The 19,716-nt window shown below is 47.6% G+C and overlaps 1 protein-coding gene across 8 annotated transcripts in view; it reads right to left on the bottom strand.

The window, feature by feature from the left end:
* Positions 1–19,716, bottom strand: part of LOC121672699 (rap guanine nucleotide exchange factor 1-like) — a 53,125-nt gene that overhangs the window by 9,075 nt on the left and 24,334 nt on the right. The window contains exons 10-15 of one of the 8 annotated variants that reach the window (XM_042045461.1): positions 18,442–18,600; positions 9,054–9,335; positions 7,668–7,760; positions 5,937–6,025; positions 4,566–4,677; positions 2,847–2,922 (exon numbers count right to left, since the gene is read on the bottom strand). In XM_042045461.1, the coding sequence (XP_041901395.1) occupies positions 2,847–2,922; positions 4,566–4,677; positions 5,937–6,025; positions 7,668–7,760; positions 9,054–9,335; positions 18,442–18,600 (811 nt within the window). The remainder of the gene's footprint in view (positions 1–2,846; positions 2,923–4,565; positions 4,678–5,936; positions 6,026–7,667; positions 7,761–9,053; positions 9,336–18,441; positions 18,601–19,716) is intronic. The other 7 variants (XM_042045462.1, XM_042045463.1, XM_042045464.1 and 4 more) reach the window with 7 other exon arrangements.

Below are 19,716 nucleotides of genomic sequence, written 5' to 3'. Positions count from 1 at the left end.
CCACCGGCCTGGCCCTGCCTCCCACTTGCAGCACTCGGGCTTGTGCCTCATAAAAGGGTCAGTGAAAAACACCTGCTTGTGGGACAGGAGCTATCAATAATGTGTAAAGGAAAAACGGAGTTTAGACCTTGGGGATGCTTTAAAGAGAAGATCTGATGGCAAGAGGTGATGCCTACTCTGGCTTTGGTGCTCAGGCAGGTCACTCTGCCCTCCCCATGAGGAACACACATGTATGCTGTGGTGCTGCAGATCTGCCCTTGCTGAGTTCCAGGAAGTCCCAGAGCAGTGTAAATAGAAGATTATTCCCAGCCAAAAGAAAAGCAAATTGCACTGCAAAAACTGATGCTGCCACAACCCGTGACCCTGCCCCAACAGAGATGTGGTGCATGCAGTCAGCCTGTGTTAATTCATCTGCAGGATGGGTTGTTACAGGGCCTAGGATTGCGAAGGCTTTGGGCATTATCATGGGCACAGAGGATGGAATTTGAAGAAGCAGGAACTGCAAACAGGAATGCAGATGTCAGGTCAAGACTGCAGAACACTCGCAGTCCCAATGCCTGGTCACTGTGGACAGCAGTGCCAAAATGGGAGCATTAGGCATTAGTGCCAGTACAAAGCAGGGCACGGCAGCAGGGTGTGCAGTGGATGGCATCCTGCCCCTGCCAGCAGCACTGCACCAAGGGCAGACAGGGAGCAAAAGCTGCTGTTGTGCCTGCCCAGGCTCGGCTGTACATGCAGAACTTGTTCCAGCCACGACAGGCAACACCCCATACCCATGTGCTGTAACACCCAGCCACTGCTGTGAGGTGGGACGGAGCAGGGCACAGAGGGAGAGTGGTACCTCTCTACCTGCAGTGTTTCTCTTGGCAGGAACCTCACCTTCCTCTTGCTCTTAAATCAGGAAGCGCTGCTGCCTCTTGGTTACAGACAACAGAGGCTGGGTGGTCACATCAGGTGTGAGCCCCAAGCCTTGTCCAGCTCTAATCCTGCACTCACAGCAAGTGTGTGTGGTTGTGAGCACTTAACTGACCATGGATTTTATTCCTGAAGACCACAGGTCTCTATTCCTTATGTCATTTAGCTTTTTCAGAAAACTCAAATGGACAAGACGCATCATGCACCAGGGCGTGGAGTTACATTTATTCTGGGTTCCCATCTGCCCAAAAGGCAATGTGAGGTAATACAGCTGGTCTGCTCTGGCACTTGAAGCTGCCAAGAAATTCATCTTTAAAGGAAAGCCTCTTAACTCTACCCCTCTGTGCCGTATGGCTGATTGATTTACAAGCCCCGAATTCTTCTCATTGTAAGCTTAATTCATTAACCCTCTCAGTCACCCAAACAGTGGGTTAGCATAGCACAAATTCCTCTGTGCTCCGTGGCTTGGCAGCGCCTGTGAGGCCGGGCTCAGGCACTGGAAACTGTCGCCTGCCCCAGCTCCCTCCACCCAGCTCTCCACAGCTGCACCACTGGGCGGATAAAACCCTGCTCTAGCTTTTCCCAGGTCTGAAAGGTTCTCCACAGCTCTCACCCCACTGCTTGCAGAACCCTCAGAGCCCCCTGTTCATGAACTGGAGGTCCAGCACTCATGCCCTTATCAAGCAGCTGTCTTTCAACAGGAACAGACAGTAGAGAAGTTCTTTGTGGTGATGCTTGCTCCAGAGAACAGCAGGAGTAAAGCAGAGTTTCTCTATTCCACTTTCAGCATGTTTATAAGGGATATTTCCACCATCTCATTTAGACTATTTTCTTTAATATACATTTCCAGCCTTGGCACAACCCTCCTCTCTGGTGTGTTCCTAACTTTGGTCCTTTCTGCCTGGATTTGATGCCCAGTGCAAACTGGGAAACACAGCTGTCAGGGGAAGGATTTTCTTGCTAGCTGAATGGTGCTGGTAAGTAATTGCAAACATCTTATGCTACAGTAAAACCCCTGTCATTTAAAAACGTACATGACAGATATTTCCCCTTTGACTATCAACCTCTAAACTACGAGCGCTGAGTGATTCAGAGGGTTAGTGTTTTGCCTCCCAGGAGATAAGGAGATCAATCCTGGTTAAGGCCATCAGCACAAATGTGTTTGGCAGGTTCAAATAACTCTCTGGAAACACTGCAAAGGCTGTCTTTGCCACAGGTCTTGGAAAGGAGCTGCTTCATTTGTGTGCTGACTGGGTTTGGACAGATGAAGAGGGGTTTTAACAAATCTAGAGCTAAGGATTGCTGACATCCCCTCTCCTTGCCCACATCTCTTCTTTTGTACTGTGGATTCCCTCTCTGAACTGGTCTGGGTGGCTACCAGGACACAAAGGGTACAGAGTGGCACTAGGAGGTGGCACAGTAAATTGAAAATACGGGGTGTCAGCAGAGCAGCACCTGAACAGACTCCTGATGCCCACGGGTACTGCATTAGACCCAAACTAATATTCCTTTTTTCCTACTTTGATGGAACAACCATTCCAGTACATCACCACTTCCTGAAATTCAAAGGACAAGGAACACCACTGGAAACAGGATCCATGCACAACAGGCTGGTCACACCTGCTCTCACAGAAGGCAGTGGCCCAGCTCAGCAGGTACAGGGACACCAACACAGCACTGTCACTGGTGTGCCTCATCTTCCAGATCCAGGCAAGGGCTGGGAGGAGTTAATCCCATCCCTGCTGCTAAATGGAACCACCAGGCGCTTATCCAGCTTACCTCCATCTCCCACAGATAAACACAACCTGCCAAGCTCAGAGGACCCCTGCAGACTCTCCCCCAGCCCAGCTGTGTGTGGCCATGGGGCAGAGGACAGGCAGCCAAAGCCGTGCCAGGCTGAGCCCCCAGCTCTGCCCTGCTGCTCCACGTACCTTTCCTGTCGGTCTCTGTGGCGTGCACCAGCAGAATGTCTCCAGATCCACCACGGACATCTGGCCCATCATCCCCCTGCAATGGGAACACAGCCACGTCAGGCACAGCCCAAGCTCCCTTAGGCCTAGTTTAACATCGCTGGGGTTCCAGCTCAGCAACAACTGGCAGCGCACACACTGTTCCTGGCACTGCTCGCAGCACAAGCTGGGACATGGTCTTCAGTGCTGGGATAATCCTGGAATTTGAATAAAGCATTTGGTGTCCCAGATGAGGAGCTGGGCTGATCTTGGGGTCTCTGACTCCTTAAGGCCAGGTTGTGAAGCTCAGTGAAAGCTGAACCTTCTGCCCACAGAAGAATGAGCAGAAATGCCACAAATACTCCCAGAAGACCTTTAACAGGGCAGCAGCACTGTGTGAACTGTCTCAAAGTGCAGGACCACGTACCACAGTGGCTGTGGGGTGGGAGGTCATGCATTCAGCTTGCATGTTCCTGGAACATCAAAACCCCACGAGTTAATTCCCTAATCTGGAACTATTTGGCTGGAGGTCACCTGAAACGATCCAATAACTGGAAGAAGAAAACAGCCCTGTTAATTGCTTGACCCCTGCCTTGACCTGTTTTAGAAAGTCCCTGTGACTCTCTAAAACACATCTTTCTTCTAGCTACTGCATTTCACAACTTAAAATACGCAAAACTGATCCACCACTCAGCCAGCAGTTCCCATACTGCAGGAAGCAGCTGGCAGTGACAGTTCTATACTGCTTCAAACATGTAGATCAGAAAGAAAAGGAAGAAAAAAGACACTAAGACACAGATCTGCTAGTCCCAAATGTTCAGAAATCACTGATTTTTAAATGTTTTTTAAAGGAAACAATTCATCAGAGGAGGCTGGAGTTGTGTCTGGCTTCCCTTAGGAATGTCTTTATCACTTCAATATGCAAAACAGTGAAACAGCCATGGATTACAGCCATGGAGCAGCTCTGTCTAAGACGGGAATTTTTCAGGTGACCCTCTGGCAAGAGTCATGCAATACTACTTAGAGAACAAGTAAAAGCTTCTCAATCTCTCCTGCACATCTCAGCTGACCAAAGAACACTCCTAAAGTGCCAGTAAATGATCCATTCTCTCTGTTTTTCAGCCAAGCCCCCTGACAGTCTGAAAGCTTCAAAAGCCTGCATGTTCCCTCCAGCTGCATGTCAAAGACAGCGTGGTTCAAGAGCACAGTGAGCAAAGCTGGCTGGGAGTGCACCCAAGGCTGAACACAAAGCTATTTCTCAAACACAGAAACAGTTCTTTTGGCTGCTTTTCCACATCAGTAACATCATGTCGTGCTCATTCACCTGCTGAACCTGCTGTCAGAGAGAAAGGCCAACACCATCACCCACACCCGGATTTACTGTGCTCAGGCTCTCAGGTGATTCATTTCAGACTGTCAGAGGCTGAAGAAGTGGGAAGGGGCAGACTGGGAAAAGGGCACAAGATGTGCTGGTTTTTAGGGAGACATCTCACCTTTTGCTAAATCCTCACTCACTGCTGGTGCTCCCTGCCTGCACCAGAATCTCATACTTTAACAGCTGCCTTCACACATACCCCACTTCTGCTGCAACCTAGTTTTTCCTAGCAAATAAAAGGTGATGCCTTGTTTGTGCACACAGAGAGTCAGATTTCAGCTCAGAGTAAACCAAAGAGTACAAAAACAAACCCTGAATGCACCTACCTCTTGCTTCAGTGTTAATCTAGACATGATTTCACTGTGGTCAATAAGGGACAGCTCATCTACCTCTTCCTCCAGCTGTGATGACTCCAAAGTATCTGGTGACTGTGGCTGCCTGTGAAAAAAAAGGGAAATAACCTTCATCAAATGACAGTAAGTACACAGACACTCTGGAGGTAAATCTTTTGCAAACAAGTCTGGCTCTAACTCTGTTGCTTTGAGCATCTCTTGGAAAAGAGAAAGATAAACCTTTAGGACCTGAACACCTGTCTGTCCGCATTTCTGGCAGACAGGATTTTACTATAAGTACACACTTCCATGTCTCCTTAATCCACCAAATTTTTAGTGCACACAAATTTAAGCCCTTCCTCAAGCGTACAGAGACTGAGCACACTCTACACATACATATCTTAGTCAGTTCATGACCTGCTGTGCTGAGACAAGGCGAGATGACAGGCTCTTGTTCTGCAGGAAAATAGAGCAGAAAATCATGACCATTTTTTTGGTGTACATCCCCCTCTAGAATTTCTACCCCCAAAGGCTGGTACTCTTGTGCCAGGACATGTCCTCTCTGTGCCTGTAGTTCTAAAGAAAAAAAAAAAGAAAAAGTACTGATGTTCCTTATAGCTTTACCCAGGCACAGGCCAAAATCCCGTGCACCAGTCAGTGCTTTGAGCAGATAGTGAGCTTTGCAGAGCACTCCTGTGTTGTCTCCTTCACTGTAGGGTTTAAAACCCTCAAACCAACTGCAGGAAAATAGGAAAATGGGGGAGGGAAGTTGACTGTCACACACAAATCAACGCTGTTCTCTATTTTTGCTTTAGAAATGCAATTGCAGAGCAATCTCGAGCAGCAGGGAAGCACTCACTCCACTCCTCCTGAAGCCCATCTGTTACAGCTTGCACCTCTTCATTTACATAGGCAAATGATAGTTAAGAGCATTAGAAAGGATGTAAAGCCTCCTGCTCCAGGGCCTCAGCCAGCCTCTAACGAGCAGGGTTAGGAAGAAATTTCCCTCTGGAAGACTATTCCAAACAGCAATGCAGACTCTTTTCACGCATCTCCCTGGAAGCAGGAGGGAGCAGCCAGTGTCAGTGGCAGCACTGCCAATGAGATGGACTGAGGATGGCTAACACAGGCTGCATTAACCCCCACAGGCTCCTTGAGTTCAGCAAGGATATCTTGTCAGGATCCTTCTCGTTCACCAGGATCCCACCACACACTGGCTGTGCAATAAAAGTGGGCTCAGAAGTTTAGACAACATGCAGGAGGTTTAGGGCAGAGCAGGCAGCCCCAAGGATGGTTTGGCAGAGGGGATGTTGGGACTCTGCACCCTTCAAACCTGGAAGGAGGACACCAGGGGGTCAGGCTCACCTTTCAGCACCATCTTTACCCTCCTTCCCCATGGCACTGCTGTTCAAAGCGGAGTCTTTGGAGTGGCCGTCTTTGACAGGGGGAGATTCCTGCCAAGAGAAAGGAGTTTTTCATCATTACACGGGGTCCTTGAGCCCAGCGAGCCTTGCATTTACAGTCTGCCTGCCTCTAAATGGCCCTTTACTGTAAATTCCTACAGAGCGGTTAAAGATTGATGCAAGTTAATGCCAAATGCCAGGAAAACACAGAAGTTAATCAGACAGGAAATTTGGGACCATCTCTGGAGACCAGTGTAATTAGTACTGTTTGCTTTCAACATTGTGAAATGATGCTGAAAGTTACAACACAAGTCTGCTGTTGTCTTGGATTTTAACCCTCTCACGACCTTTTATTTTTCCTCCAGCCCTTCCTGTTGAAATACACTTTGCCTCCTGCTTTAATCCAAACAGACACAGCCAGCTCTAAGCTCTCCAGTTTCAGTTCCCCTCTTGATCACAGCCCCCCCTGCCTCAGGGGGTGGATGCTCACTGCTTCCTACCTCCCTTCTCTCCCATCAGAATAGGTTTTGCAATGATGCAACGTTTCCACTCCACAACTCAGGGCTGTGGAAATGAGGCTAATGCAAAAAAGCAGAACCAGCTCAATCAGCGGCATGGAACAGCAGGTAGAGAGCTCAGAGCAAAGACACAGCATTTTAAATTAGCCATTTATTAAGGAGACAAATAGCCATGAACAGCAAATGGGAATATTAATCCAACAATGTCACGAGTTCAGAATTATTTAACATCACGCAGAGTGAAGCCTGGAAACTCAAGCTCTGTTCTAGTGAACAGACAGGACTGAAGCCACCTCCACGCTATCCACTCGGCATGGAAACACCCTGCTGAGCTTGGGTTTCTTGGTGTCTGCAGGGTTTTTCCAGACTCTATCTGTAAAGCCCTTTGCTTCAAAGTTGAGAACTCGCTCACAGCTGTCCAAAAGGATGGGCCTGCCCAGATGTGTCTCCTGAGGGGAAGTGATGGGAGCACTATCTCTTGGCGTATTTAACACCACCGTGGATAAAGGTCTTGGAGACATCCTGTAGGAGATGTGCCTTCCAAGAAGAGGGCAGGCAAAAGGATCACCATGGACCTCTGCCAGTTTCCTATGACCCAACAGGAAGATGAGACCTCCCTGGAATGGAAAACGCCCTGGCTCCTCTAGGAAATATCTAAGATACAAGGCTTGAGTAAAGGAAGAAACAGCGTGTGAGTACAATGCTAAATCCATCACTTACTTTGCAACCAAACAGTGAAGAGAAAAAATAAATATTTAAAGCAGAAGGCTTTCTGTATTAAAATAGGGAAGGCAAAGCAGTTACAAGAAAAGACGTGGCCCCAGGATGGCACAGGGTGCATCTCTCTGGAAAGGAACTTCACACAAGCAGCTCCAAACAGCCAGCAAAGCGCAAAGGAAACAGCGCAGCAGGAGAAGCCATCCCTGCCTCCTGCCAGGGCTCAGCGTGACCCCAAAAGCATCTCCTGCTCTGCACCTGCACCAAGAGGGCCCCCAAACCTGCAGCCAGGAGTGGGCAAGCAGAGGGATGGCCAGCAAGGGAGCCAGGGCAGCAGAAGGACAGGGAGTTCCAGGGTGTGCAGAAGAGGCCGGTGCCAAGCGCGTGAGCCCCGGCGTGAACCCGGCATGCACCAGGCAGCGCCGTCCAGGGTCCGGCCTCTGCAGGTTGTTACTTACTCCTTCAGAGCGAGGGAGTTCCCCGTTGCTCTGGCCAGAGGAATACAGATTGACATATTCACCCTCACCAGCCTCCTCACTGGCGTTTTCACTCTGAGGGAGACAGGATGAAAGGAAATCCGTGATGGTGCCCCCCACCAGCGCTTCATGGCCGAGAGAACCTGGGAGCAGAACTGCCCTCGGCAGCTGCTGTCACCTCACTCGGAGCTGTTCTCTGTCTCCGTGGCCAGCACTGGCCACTGAGGCTGCACCATCCTCATTATTTCTGGCTCTGGAGGACTATCCCAAAGGCCCTGGGCTGCAGGAGGGCAGCAGCAGGCACTGCTTGCAAGAGCTGTGGACTCCAGTGAGACTGCCAAGGTGCAGCGGGCAGATTTCAAGGTGCTGGAAGCGGACTGTTCAGAGCTGGACACAGAGTGCCTGTCCTACCCAGGGCAGTCCTGCTGAGCACAGACCAGCCCTGCAGCCCCAAGGGCATCAAAGGTATGCCCCAAACAAGGCTACAAGCATGGACTAGACTCATCACACCAGAATAAACCAAACTCGAGGCCTTCTGGGATATAACAAGGACCAAAAGCAAGGAAGATGCAAAGCAAAGTCACATCCAAAGCGTGAAAAGCTGCACATTTACTCTGTAATCAGTGACCCTCTTCCAAACTTGGCAGAGAGGCAGCACTAGCATGCCCTGTGCTGACAGCTCTAATCCCATCAACTCTCGGCTTCGCAGCAGACGAAAGAGGAACTGTCTTGAAAATGAGGTGTTCAAAAAAGTATCTGTAATGGACAGACCTGCTCAGTGATCTGCAAAGTGATCTGGGACCTCAAACTAGCAGCGTGGGAACAGCGTTAGCCTAACTTCACCAACATGTGATGAGCTGCCACCAAGCACACAGCTGGGGCTGATGGGAACTGGGAAGAGCAGGAACCTGTAGAGAACAATAGCTTTTATGCACAGGAGAGACAGAGCTGGACTGCACCCACTGCTCCTGGTGACTTAGGCAGGAGCAGGTGGCAACTGCAGGATGTGAACTGCTGTTAGGAGCCTGTGTTTAGTAACTACCAACCTCACAAAACACTCCTTTACCTCCCTCAGCTTTGTATTACAACTGCAGGAAGCTACAGCCAACTCTCCCCTTCACCAGCATTTGACATTTTGTGTTTCCTACGTATGTCTTAACAGTTTCTCAAACCTGCTGAGGTTGTCCATTTTTTTCTAGCCACCATTTTTATATGAAATTTCCTCTCTGCAATTCACACTCATTTGGAAGCCAGACTAGACCACAATTTAGCATGTATTAACACAAGAGACATTTTCTTTTAAAAAACCCCAACAAATAAAGGCAGCCTTGTGTTAAGGTGCGTTATCATCTCTTTGGAGAGTCTCACCGAAGGCGTCTGGAGAGAATCAGTGAAAGAGGTTTCAGAAGGAAGGCAGACAGGAGCATTCCCATTAAAGCTGCTCTCCTGAGAAGAGGAGTTTGGCACATCCACAGTGCTGGGTGACTGGCTGGCTGCAGCGGGCACCGCTAGGTCGGGGCTCTGGGATGGATGGACGGGCGGAAAAGGTGGGGTGGAGCAGGAGGAAGAGGTAGAAGAGAGGAAAGGAGGTATGGAGACCTGGTTGTGAGGCACAAAGTCCTGGGAGTAGGACCTAAACACAGATTTGTACTGCAGGATGCAGAGACACAACACAAAAACAAGGAAGATGGGGAAAGGAAAGAGACAGACAAAAGAAAAAGTAATTAGATTGGCAGCAGCGTAGCAGTGACAGCACAAGGCATTTCTAGCACAGGCAGCACTATTTTACCATCCACACACTAGAGCAGGAATTGCTACCTGGGATACACCAGCCAGGTTTTTCCTGGAGAGGCGTGTTCTTGCACAAACAGCAGCCTGGCTGCTCATCTCACACAGGGAAAGTGAGCAGCAAGGTGTGATCCAGCCTTTGCTAGGCAGGGGAAAACCTGGGTATCTCAGTACTGCTAATGCAGTGACCCTGAAAATCCCCTGAGTGGAGGAAAGGAGGCAAAGGCACCCAGAAACCATGACTCTGAGCATGCTGGAAGTATCTACACAGAGAAAACTGCTTCAAGTGCTTATTGCTTTTCTGGGATTTTCCACAGGATCCAAATTTAAGATGCTTTTTGCTCCAGCCCTGTAATTTAACAGCTACTGTGTCAAGTCTGTTCCAGAACACACAGCTCCCAGGGAGGAGTGGCTGGATACTGCCTTCAAAGTTACACTGAAGGATAAAGGAGTTTATGCTGCTACTCCTTCCCATTTGTGAAAAACAGGGAGCAAAAATGGTAATTGCCCTCCAGAGTGATGAATTCCTTATCAAACCGATCCTTTAATGCAGTGCCTTGAAGAGTCAGCTGAAGAGATGAAAAGAGATCATCTGCGTAAAGCTTTATTTCACTATCTCTCCTAATCATCAGATTACTGTTCAGATAATATTAAACAGGGTGCAGTGGGAATATATTGTGCCAAGAAAAACAAGAGCAACCCTCTGTCTTTTAACATCTGGTGCTAGTAAGATTTGCCATCGGGGTAAGTCCAAAACAAAGCTGACAACCATTAAAAAAAAAAAAAAAGACAATAATGCTAAATCTGCTGGAGAGGAGTTTATTTTAAAACCTGCAAAGCTGGTCACAGTCAAGTGGACTGAAAGAAGAATCACATCATCCAGAACACCCCAGGCTGGAACGCAGTTGTGGCGCTGCTCCATTGAGGGATCTGCTGCACAAGGACGGTGCAGTACAGAGCTCTCAAGAAGCATAGACACAACTTGCTCAAACCAGGCTGAAAAGTGACACCACTGTGATGTAAAAAGAAAGAGAATCAAAGGCAGCAATTGGAGAATTCAGGCTACATTTTCTCAGGAGAGCTGAGTGGGTAAGAAAAAGCAAAGCTTAGTCCATCACCTGAGCCCCAGCAGTAGCACCCAGCTCAGCAGTGGTATTTTTGTTTCTACCTAGGAAAGATGTGGGCTTAAAAATCTTAACTGAGAACAGCCTCAGGCCAGAATCCTGGTGAAAAAAGCTTTTCCACTACAAAGGAAAGGAAATGTAAAGGTCAATGGCTAGACTTTACCTTCCACCACCTTAATCCTTGAGGGGCTGCGCCTTGTGCCTTGCATGGAGTCCAGCAGTGCTCTGGGTGTATTCTCAGGCCCCAAAACAAATTGTAGGCCATAATACAGAGGAGAGGAGGTGAATGCTTTGGAAAGAGAGCTTAAAAGACTACTGAAAAATAATTAAAATGCAAATCCCCACCACATGCCTGTGGCTAAAAGGAGACTGGCTCTAGGACGGGCTCCTCTCTCTTCCTGCTCATTTCTTTCCGGATGAGCAGTGCTGGCTCCAGGGACACTGTCAGCTTTTGGAGCTGCCTCAGTAACAATGACAAGTCTAATCTCTGTATTTACTTTCTGCCTGGATAAATGCTCTACATTTATTCATCTTCACTTGCATGGCACAAACCTCTAAATCCCTCGTAAGACACCAGGCTCATGACATCATCTTGGCTCAGCAGATTCATTATGCCGGCCTGGTATTTCATGATCTCACTGGCACTAACACACCAACCATCACCCCAAGTCCCAGCCTAGACCCCAAACCACTGCTCAGTGGCTCAAGAAGGCACTCAAAAAACTGCTGTGCTGATAACAAGATCCTTTGCTCCTGTAGAGGAAATAATTAGCTCCAGCAGGAGCTCTGTGCCAGCTCCCCCATTGCTGGACTTCCTGCACCCACATGACACAGGCGGCACACGCTGTCCTTCACTTTGTAGTTGATGGACATCTTCCACCCAGGAGTTCCAAGGGGTTTTGTCCCTGACCTGCCGAACCCAAAGGAAAAGCCAGGCTTTTGCAAAGCAGCAGTGGAGCTCACGCAGGGCAGGAGTGAAAGGAAATGACTGTCCTCAGCCAAGTCACTCTGGGACAAGCAGAGCCCTGCGTGAGGCACTGGCAGGGTTAGCTCAGGGCAGACTCTGCTTACCTGCCTGCAGCCTGGACCAGCAGCTCGGGGAGATGAGTTATTGCTACTGGGGCAGGAACATTTGCACAGCTCCTGCCTTGTGGAGTTTCACACACATTAATCCTAATTTGAAGGCAATTTAGACCTAAATATAACATTACATTGCAGAAATTTTAGAAGTTTGAATGCAGATATGTCCATATTGACAATCACTGTATGTTTCTCTCTCCTAGGTCTCATAATACACCTTCAGAACAATCTCTTGGCATGAGATACTCTGAAAATGCCAGTTTAAGGCCCAGGTACCCATGAAAATGCATTAATCTTCATTATGTGATCCGTGAACAATCATTTAAGGATGCAGACAGGCTCTCAGCATGCTGTTAACAAAAGGAACAGTGCAGAGAAGCCTTTGGTGTGCTGGCATTAATTAGTCAGACTGCTCTCAACTTCCAGTCTTGTGGTAAAGTTGCATCTTGTAGAAAGGGAGCCAGGGAGCCCCCTCCTTCCTCCGGAGCCTTCGAGCAGCTCTGGAATTCCAGTTATGCAGCCGTGCTGGGACAAGAGCCAAGACTGAAGCATACTTTTCAAAGGGAAAAAAACCCCACCCTGCAGTGGAGATGATGTCCATATGGCACCCATTCCTGCTGCTCCCCAGTCTGACCCAGCCCAGCCAGCAGCTGCCCCAGGGATTGCAGCAACGGCTTCCACGGGATCTGGGTGTTGTCCATCTCTTGGAAGCCCTGTCATCCTCTAAAAGACATACATTTTTTGGGGAGGGGACAGTCCATTCAACACAACTGTCAGGAGGAAACAAGCCATCCTTTAGTGTTCCCCCCAAGAGGCAACAGTTTATCTTGGAAACAAATCACTGCTTGTTTTAATCAGCTTCTCTGAGGTTTCCTGTAGGGTCAAGTAAGGCCTTGGTTATGGCTTCACGGACACAACCTCCTACTCCACAGCTTTACTCTAAGTGAAGCATTTCCAAATAGTCTCTGGGAAAGCTAGAAAACAGGGTGCCCCAGCAATCTCTGGGAAAGGATGCTCTCCTGTATCCAAACTCTGGCCACGCTGCCAGCTCCCACCACACGAGCAGAAGGGAGTCTCCCAGCATAAGTGATCCTGACAGCAAACGGCCGAGGCAGGGAGAAGAGAGAGTTTCCTCTCCTCTCACCAGTGCAGTGGTTTTTAAAAAGACCTATCTGCCACTTTGGAAGTGCTTGCACAAAGCAAGCTTTGAGCTGGGAGCAGTCTCGTCTCCTGGGAACAGCAGGAAGAAAATGTGCCTGGCCCTGAACATTTACCACACACTGACACACAGAGGTCTCCCAGAAACAGCATCTTTCAACTTTTTTAATTTGCTGCCTTTGATTTTTTGCAAGGGTGAATATTTCAGGACAGCTTTCCATCATTAGAAGCCGTGCTCCAGGATGTCCCAAAGGTCAGTGACATTCCGGCTGTTTATTTGGATTAGATGGCAGGAGATAAGCACTCTAATAGAAAACTTATTTCAGGAGTGATGCTTCTTCCCACTCACTAGGCATGGCTGACCACAGCTAACAGGGACACAGGGGTATACATGCAGAGAGTCAGTGGCTGCAAGTTACAGCAGTCTCCAACCCAAATCCAAAGTTGAATTCAATTACATGGCTGACAGAGCATCTGCACCATCAGCAGACACAGTCTTTACCTTTTAAGCACAGCCTTCTCAGTTACCCTATGGACATCTGCCAAATTAATCTGCCATCCTGCCAGACACTCCCAGATCAGGTAGAGCATCAGACTCCCAAAATATGAAGCTATCAGAGGAAAGGATCAATCTTTCAGATCTCCTCTGCTAATGCTATTAAGGGAACGATGTGGGCAACATGCCAGAACTGGATGCCCAAATTATAACAGTGCAGAATTATGTTCACAAAATACTGGGTGTTGCAAAGTCGTTACACCCTAAGAATATAATTGCACAGACAACTATTGGAAAAGACTTCCTATCTCATGACACAATGCTGGGCTTCCAGGTACTTTTGCTAATGAGGAAGGAAATGCTCCTGCAATGAATGGCTGGAAACACAAGCTGCCAACAGAATGGCTTCAAGCACTGCCACAGGAAAGGCAGCAACTCCTCAGGCTGGAATGTTTCTCAGCAAGGCCTCTGACCTGGCTGCAGAGCTGACCTCCCTGGTTTTAACTGGTGGTTAGCACAGTACATGGATGGATGGGGATTGTTGTGTCTCCTGGCTTCTGCACGAGAAAACACAAAATCCAAACTTTTCCTTGTGGGGGAAAGATTCCTGCACATCTTTGCAACAGAACAAATAAAGGTGCAGCAGGGGAAGAAAACATTTGTAAGATTTATTAACCATGCTGTCATGCATCCCTCTTTGGAAAATATCATGAGAATTCAATTCAGTTGCACCTACAGCATCAACTTTTCAGCTTGTGGAAACAACCCCCAGCTCAAGATGGCAGATCTGGAAAAGACAGAGTCTGGAGACCAAGACAAGACTTCTAAAAAGTCAGTTACACAAAAACATGGGGTGTGTGGCCTATGAAGTCAACATGGGACTGTTTAGAAAAAACTACAGAGATCTGCAGTGTTCCAAATGCAAGGAAAATGTATAAACTGCCAGAGGAAGTGGTTTTCAGCAGCAAAATCCAGTGATGCCAGCAGGCAACAGCACTATTAATACCAGTGTCCAGGCTGCCATGGGCAGTGGAAATGAACACAAACACAGAAGGAATGCTAAACAGGAAAGGCAAAACAATACCTAAGACAGAGCAGCTGGTTAAAGGGATGCAAATCTTCTCAACCCCCCCTTCCCTCTGCTCCAAATTAAGGAGCCAAAACCTTAGGACAGGAACGAACCAAACACATTATGACTTCCCAGCCGTGGTTGGTTTGAGGCTCCCACCATATGAATGAAAACAGCTCGGTCTCTGGCGAGGGCCAGAGCCTGGTGTGTGCTGCAGGCTGGAAGTGAGCTACAGGAATGGGAGCAAGGCACGGAAAACATGGGAAGCACATGTCTGCATGGTGCACGCCTTTAATCACTTATCTGACCCCCCTTTTCCTGAACATATGTCAGCACACACACAAGAAAGAAAAACAGTTGCTGTGAATTTTCTGTGCACTTGCTCAATTTGCTCAAGAATGGTGGGAACAAGCGAGAACAGAAGCGCTGAACTGGAGCTTTCATAAGGAAATCACTTGCGCCTTCTGCTGGAATCTGACAGCCAATTGGTTTCTGGGAAAGTTTCTTAATTAAAAAGAAAACATAAGAAAAACCCAACATTTTGAGAAAGGCAACTTGTTTCTCCACAGCGGAAGATGCAGCCAAATTTCCACTAATGGCTGTATATGCCTTGGAGATACAACTTTTCCTTGTTTCAGCAAGGAAAAGCTGCCACAAGACTTTCTGCAGCCCTTGGTGGAAAATGTGTGGATGGGCAGCAGTGGAGCTCGTCACTGGATGATTTCCTCTATCAGTGCAGAGTTCTCCAGCTGCCAGGAAGTAATGAGATTTCAAGATCTGATTATTCCTGCTGCTCGGATACCTGCCCACCCATTTCCAGGCAAACAGCAAAGGATTGATTAAACCAAGGGACAGCAGCTCTGTGTTCACGAGAAGAAGGGAGGGAGGTGATCGGCTGGAGAGAAATTACAGCCAACCGTAACCAAGGACGATGCCTTCCTGTTGCACACCTCCTTTCCCACTGCTTAGTACTTTCAAAAGAGGTGGGAATCCCTTGAATGATTCTTGACAGTACAATCCAGTTGTCCTCCCAGTGTGGAATTTAATGGTTCAGCTGTCCATGGGATGGGGAACATGATGCAGTTCCTTAAAACACCAGCCCACACTACCAACACAACCCCTGCTGGCACAGAGGCCAGACACGAGTCAGACTCGGTTAAAGAACAGCTCAACTTGCCAAACCTATGAGGTCTGATCCAGTTGCTCAAGATCTGCCTCTATCCAGTAAAAGCTATTATCTCTGACACAATTTCCTGCAAAGGAGGGAAAAGCACAATTAGTGGGCTGACAGAGCAGAGGTGGCAGCTGGGCTGCAACAGCCTCTGCAGTGCTGATTGGAGGGAAAGGAGTCATGGCTCTAAAAAAATTCATGCATTAAAAATTAAAAGATGCTCTAAGCAACTTCACCTCTTTTGTGCTGTCTGAAAACAGTCTTTTTGAGCCGTGTAAATCAGTAGTAAGGCACTAATCCTTCACCTGGAGCACAGAGCTAAGGGGATAACCAGCAGAACGTGGTGCAGGCTTGGCTTCCCTGCTGCCGGCATGTGAACAGATGGGTACAGGGCCAGGTCCTCCCTCTGGGAGTGACTCCTGTGTCCTCCCCAGGCCAGTCTCCAGGGAAGGAAAAAAAGCACAGAGCACTTTCTGAAAATTGGCTACACTTGCAGGGCCTTTCTGGCACTGGGTCAGTGGACAGCCATCGAGTTTAGCAGCTCAGACTTCCTGATATCGATCCAAGGAGGTTTTTGCTTCCTGTGCAGAATGAGTAACAATTTATGTAGGAGACATATAATTTTAGAAGATCTGATAGCCACCACTGCTATCTTGGTACACAAGAGGCCAAATGCTCAGCTGGCAGCACCTAAAAGGTGTGCTCTCCCTGGCACTGACTCCCTCACTGGGGCTGGTGGGAGCTAACACTGATTTCTGCCAGGTTTATTGTTCACCAGCACTCACACTTCAGTGGCCTTTCTCTAGGGAGAGAGGAGAAATGAAGGCATGAGAGTATGAGGAGCAGAACAACATCCTAAAGTTACTGGTGCAGCTTGTGGCGTCCCTGGAGTGAAACCCCACAGAGCAGATTGCAGGAGGGGCTCTTGTCCTTCCCATGCTGACAGAGGGTGTCACCCTGGGAGGGATCCAAACCTCCACAGCTGCTTCACATCTCTGTCTTATTAGGGATAGGGGAAATGGGATAAACCATGGTTATGGTATTACATGGGTCAGCTATGATGCATGTAAGGCCATTGGTATTCTGCAGCTCAAAGAGACACTTTCATAGTGAAAATCTCATTTTTGGCTGTGAAAAAATAGACCAGATAGAGTAATGAGAAACTATGAGATTATCCTAATTTAAAGGCACTAATGGAAAAGTCACAGTTTTTAATTCCTTATTTCCTTTGTGCATTTGACAGTGCACCGTCTCACTGTTCTCGTTGTTCCTCGTGTTCCAGCCATTTATTTTACCCCTCACTAGATCCTTGCAAAAATGCTTAAGCATTTTTAAATGAAGTTTTAACATTTCTTAAAATAATATATTCACAGTAATGTAGTCCAAAGTAAGATGAGAACGGGTCAGAGCAATTTAATAGGTAGCAACCATTTAATCCAACGAGGACGCTTTTTAAAATCAAAGTGCTCACATATTTTTAGAACATTATAGAATCATATTTATAGCCTCTCAATTAAATCAAAAATAGTCAAGTACTTTTATCTAGTCCTACAGTTCCATGTTTTGCTTGCTAGAACCACTACCAAGTAAGAGACCTGTACAATTCAGGACTTGTAGTTCAAATTTTAGAACTGTTTACCACAAATTTATGCAAACACTAACCTTGCCACCCCTCAGCCTTTTCATCTGTGCAACAAAGCTGTGATACTGCTCTCTCTCACACAAGTAGAAGCCAAAGGCTTTCATTCATGGCTTGTGAAGCAGCTCTACTTACAAAGCACTTGAACACTTTCTTCTTCTTTGGACCAATGATTATCACTAATTTTTAAAGAATGAGTAAGTGCTGAAATGGGAAGACAGCAATGGCACAGTGGGAGGATACTGTTTTCAAACATTTAATATTACACTAATTGAACACTTCTGAATCTTCTCAAGTCTTCTCTGATAATTCCTTCTCCAGAAGAAGCCTAATTTACTAAACATCCAGGTCACTGTCAAAAAATAGTGTATTCTCAGTTGTCATCACATGGCAATCAGAGCATAACCACACAGTTTTACATGCAAACGAGCCCCACACTGATGAGCTGACAGAATCCCATGGTTGCATTTAATTTCATATTAACACTGTGTTATTACTACCATTTAATTTAAGCAGCTGATCAGAGATTCAAGCAGTGCTCTAATACTATTTTGATTTAAATGATTTCCAGCTCCTCCTGCCATTCTCTCTTCAGGCTGCTCAGAAGTGCCGTAGGAAGAGAAAACCCTGCTCATCCATCAGCAAATCATACAAGCAAACTAAGCTTGTTTGGGACCATGGAGATGTGAAGGGAAGCAAAACAGGCAAAAATGAGATGGAACATCTAGCAGAGGCCGTTTTCTAGAAAAAAATTTAAGGATCTGCAGCCACTGTTCCACGTGTTTGACTAAACCCATGGATTCTGGGGACAGCATCTTGTTATTTCTCCCAAGGCCAGGCTCACACAGCAGCCTTTAATTGACTCATCCACATCACTGGCGTTATGCAATGGGACAAAAAGACTTTGCAGTTCCAGTGTGCAGCCTGGGGCACACAGAGGTCACAGGAGTGTGCCTGGGCACACAGGCCAGCTCTCCTTCCTCAGTCCCCCGCTACAAACATCAACATGGACACGTAATATAAAGCAAGCTACACCTCCCCTGGCTTCGCTTAGTGAGATTTACACTTAGTGAGATTTACACACTGTTTTTCCCACCTGGCTGGTTACTAGAGCAACTCAAAAGCCCCCAAAGGAACCTCCACCTTCAGCTGAGAGGGCAAGCACAGAATTTGCACACAAGTGATCAGCAATAAGACAACACCCACGTGTTCCAGAGCGGAGAGAACTCACCGAGTGCACAGGAAAGGAGCTGTGCCGGCTGAGAAAGGAGTTAGAGACTGACATAGTGAGGCCCTGAGTGGCACCGCAGTCCTCGGGGGTGAAGGGCACTTTAGGTTGCTGGACACAGTAGGAGACAGAAGAGAAAGAAGAGGCAGCATAGGAGGCCTGCTGAGGAGGGGGGAGAAAGCAGGAGACACAAGACACAGAGAAAGAGAGCACAGAAAAGGCGATGAATAAAGGGCAAGAAACGCTAACTTAAACAATGCATATAATGGCTGGCTAAACAAACAGCTATTCATACAGTTCATCACAGCCAGACACACCAATATGCCTTTCTTGAGCTCAAGAGGCACGACAAAAATCACAATTCAAATCTTCTTTGTTTCACAAATCCCTTAAAAAATGAACTCCTGCCTCCCCCTCCCCGCTCACCCGTGGACAGCTGCTGCTGGCACAGACAAGCTGCTCCTCGCTGCCCTTTTCTCCCCGTGGCATGGGGGCAGATGCCCAAAGGAGGAACTGCCTCTAAGCACACGATTCTTGCACACTACTATTTTTTTCTGGCAACCTGCAGATTGGGAACTTGGCCTCTCCAGTGTGAGCTATGGGTCCTCACTGGTACTGCTGGGAGACTGGGTGACAGTGATGTCCTGCCATTTCTCTGTCCAATCCAAGATTATAATAATTTGCATGGGAGGCAGCTATTACACAGGAATAAATCCTGGCAAGGAATTTCTCCTGAATCCTGCTATAGTAAGGAGACTGAGGGAGGATGAGGTATATTCAGGCTTTCTCAGACTTGCTGAATAAAACATACAATGCAAACATACAATCTTATTTTGATTAAGATCTGAAGCTGACAAGAAAGGACTTCCTCATTATTATATTAGAGAGGAGTCCATCCAGCAAAACTTGCTGCTGCTAGAGCAGCTGATGCCCATTTGATTTGCCAAATCAAAAACTCCCAGGGCAGCAGGAGCAGAGGAACAAGAGTCTGGTGGCTTTTACAGGGATTGCTGAATAAGCCATCACCTGCTTGCACCTCTTTCCCACACAGGGTTGAAGGGTGGAAGGCTGCACCTGAAGAAACCTTTGCTTCAGGAGAACTGCAAGCAACACCTTGATGGTATCAGCAGGCAAAGCAGGGACATCGTGGCTGTCCAGATAATGATTAAAGGGAAGCACAGAAATGCTCTGCTTCAGCCAACAAATTCAGGACAGGAGCAGAATTTCCCTTCTGCACAATGGCTGCAGTAAATCTGTGCTTTGCAGACTCTGATCATG

The sequence above is a fragment of the Corvus kubaryi genome, unplaced genomic scaffold, assembly GCF_017639235.1.
Source record: "Corvus kubaryi isolate FWS band 111438036 unplaced genomic scaffold, C.kubaryi_AGA036_p1.0 64866, whole genome shotgun sequence".
Lineage (NCBI taxonomy): Eukaryota > Metazoa > Chordata > Aves > Passeriformes > Corvidae > Corvus > Corvus kubaryi.
Note: the sequence above shows the minus strand (reverse complement) of the source record. Positions and strands in the feature narration are given on the sequence as shown.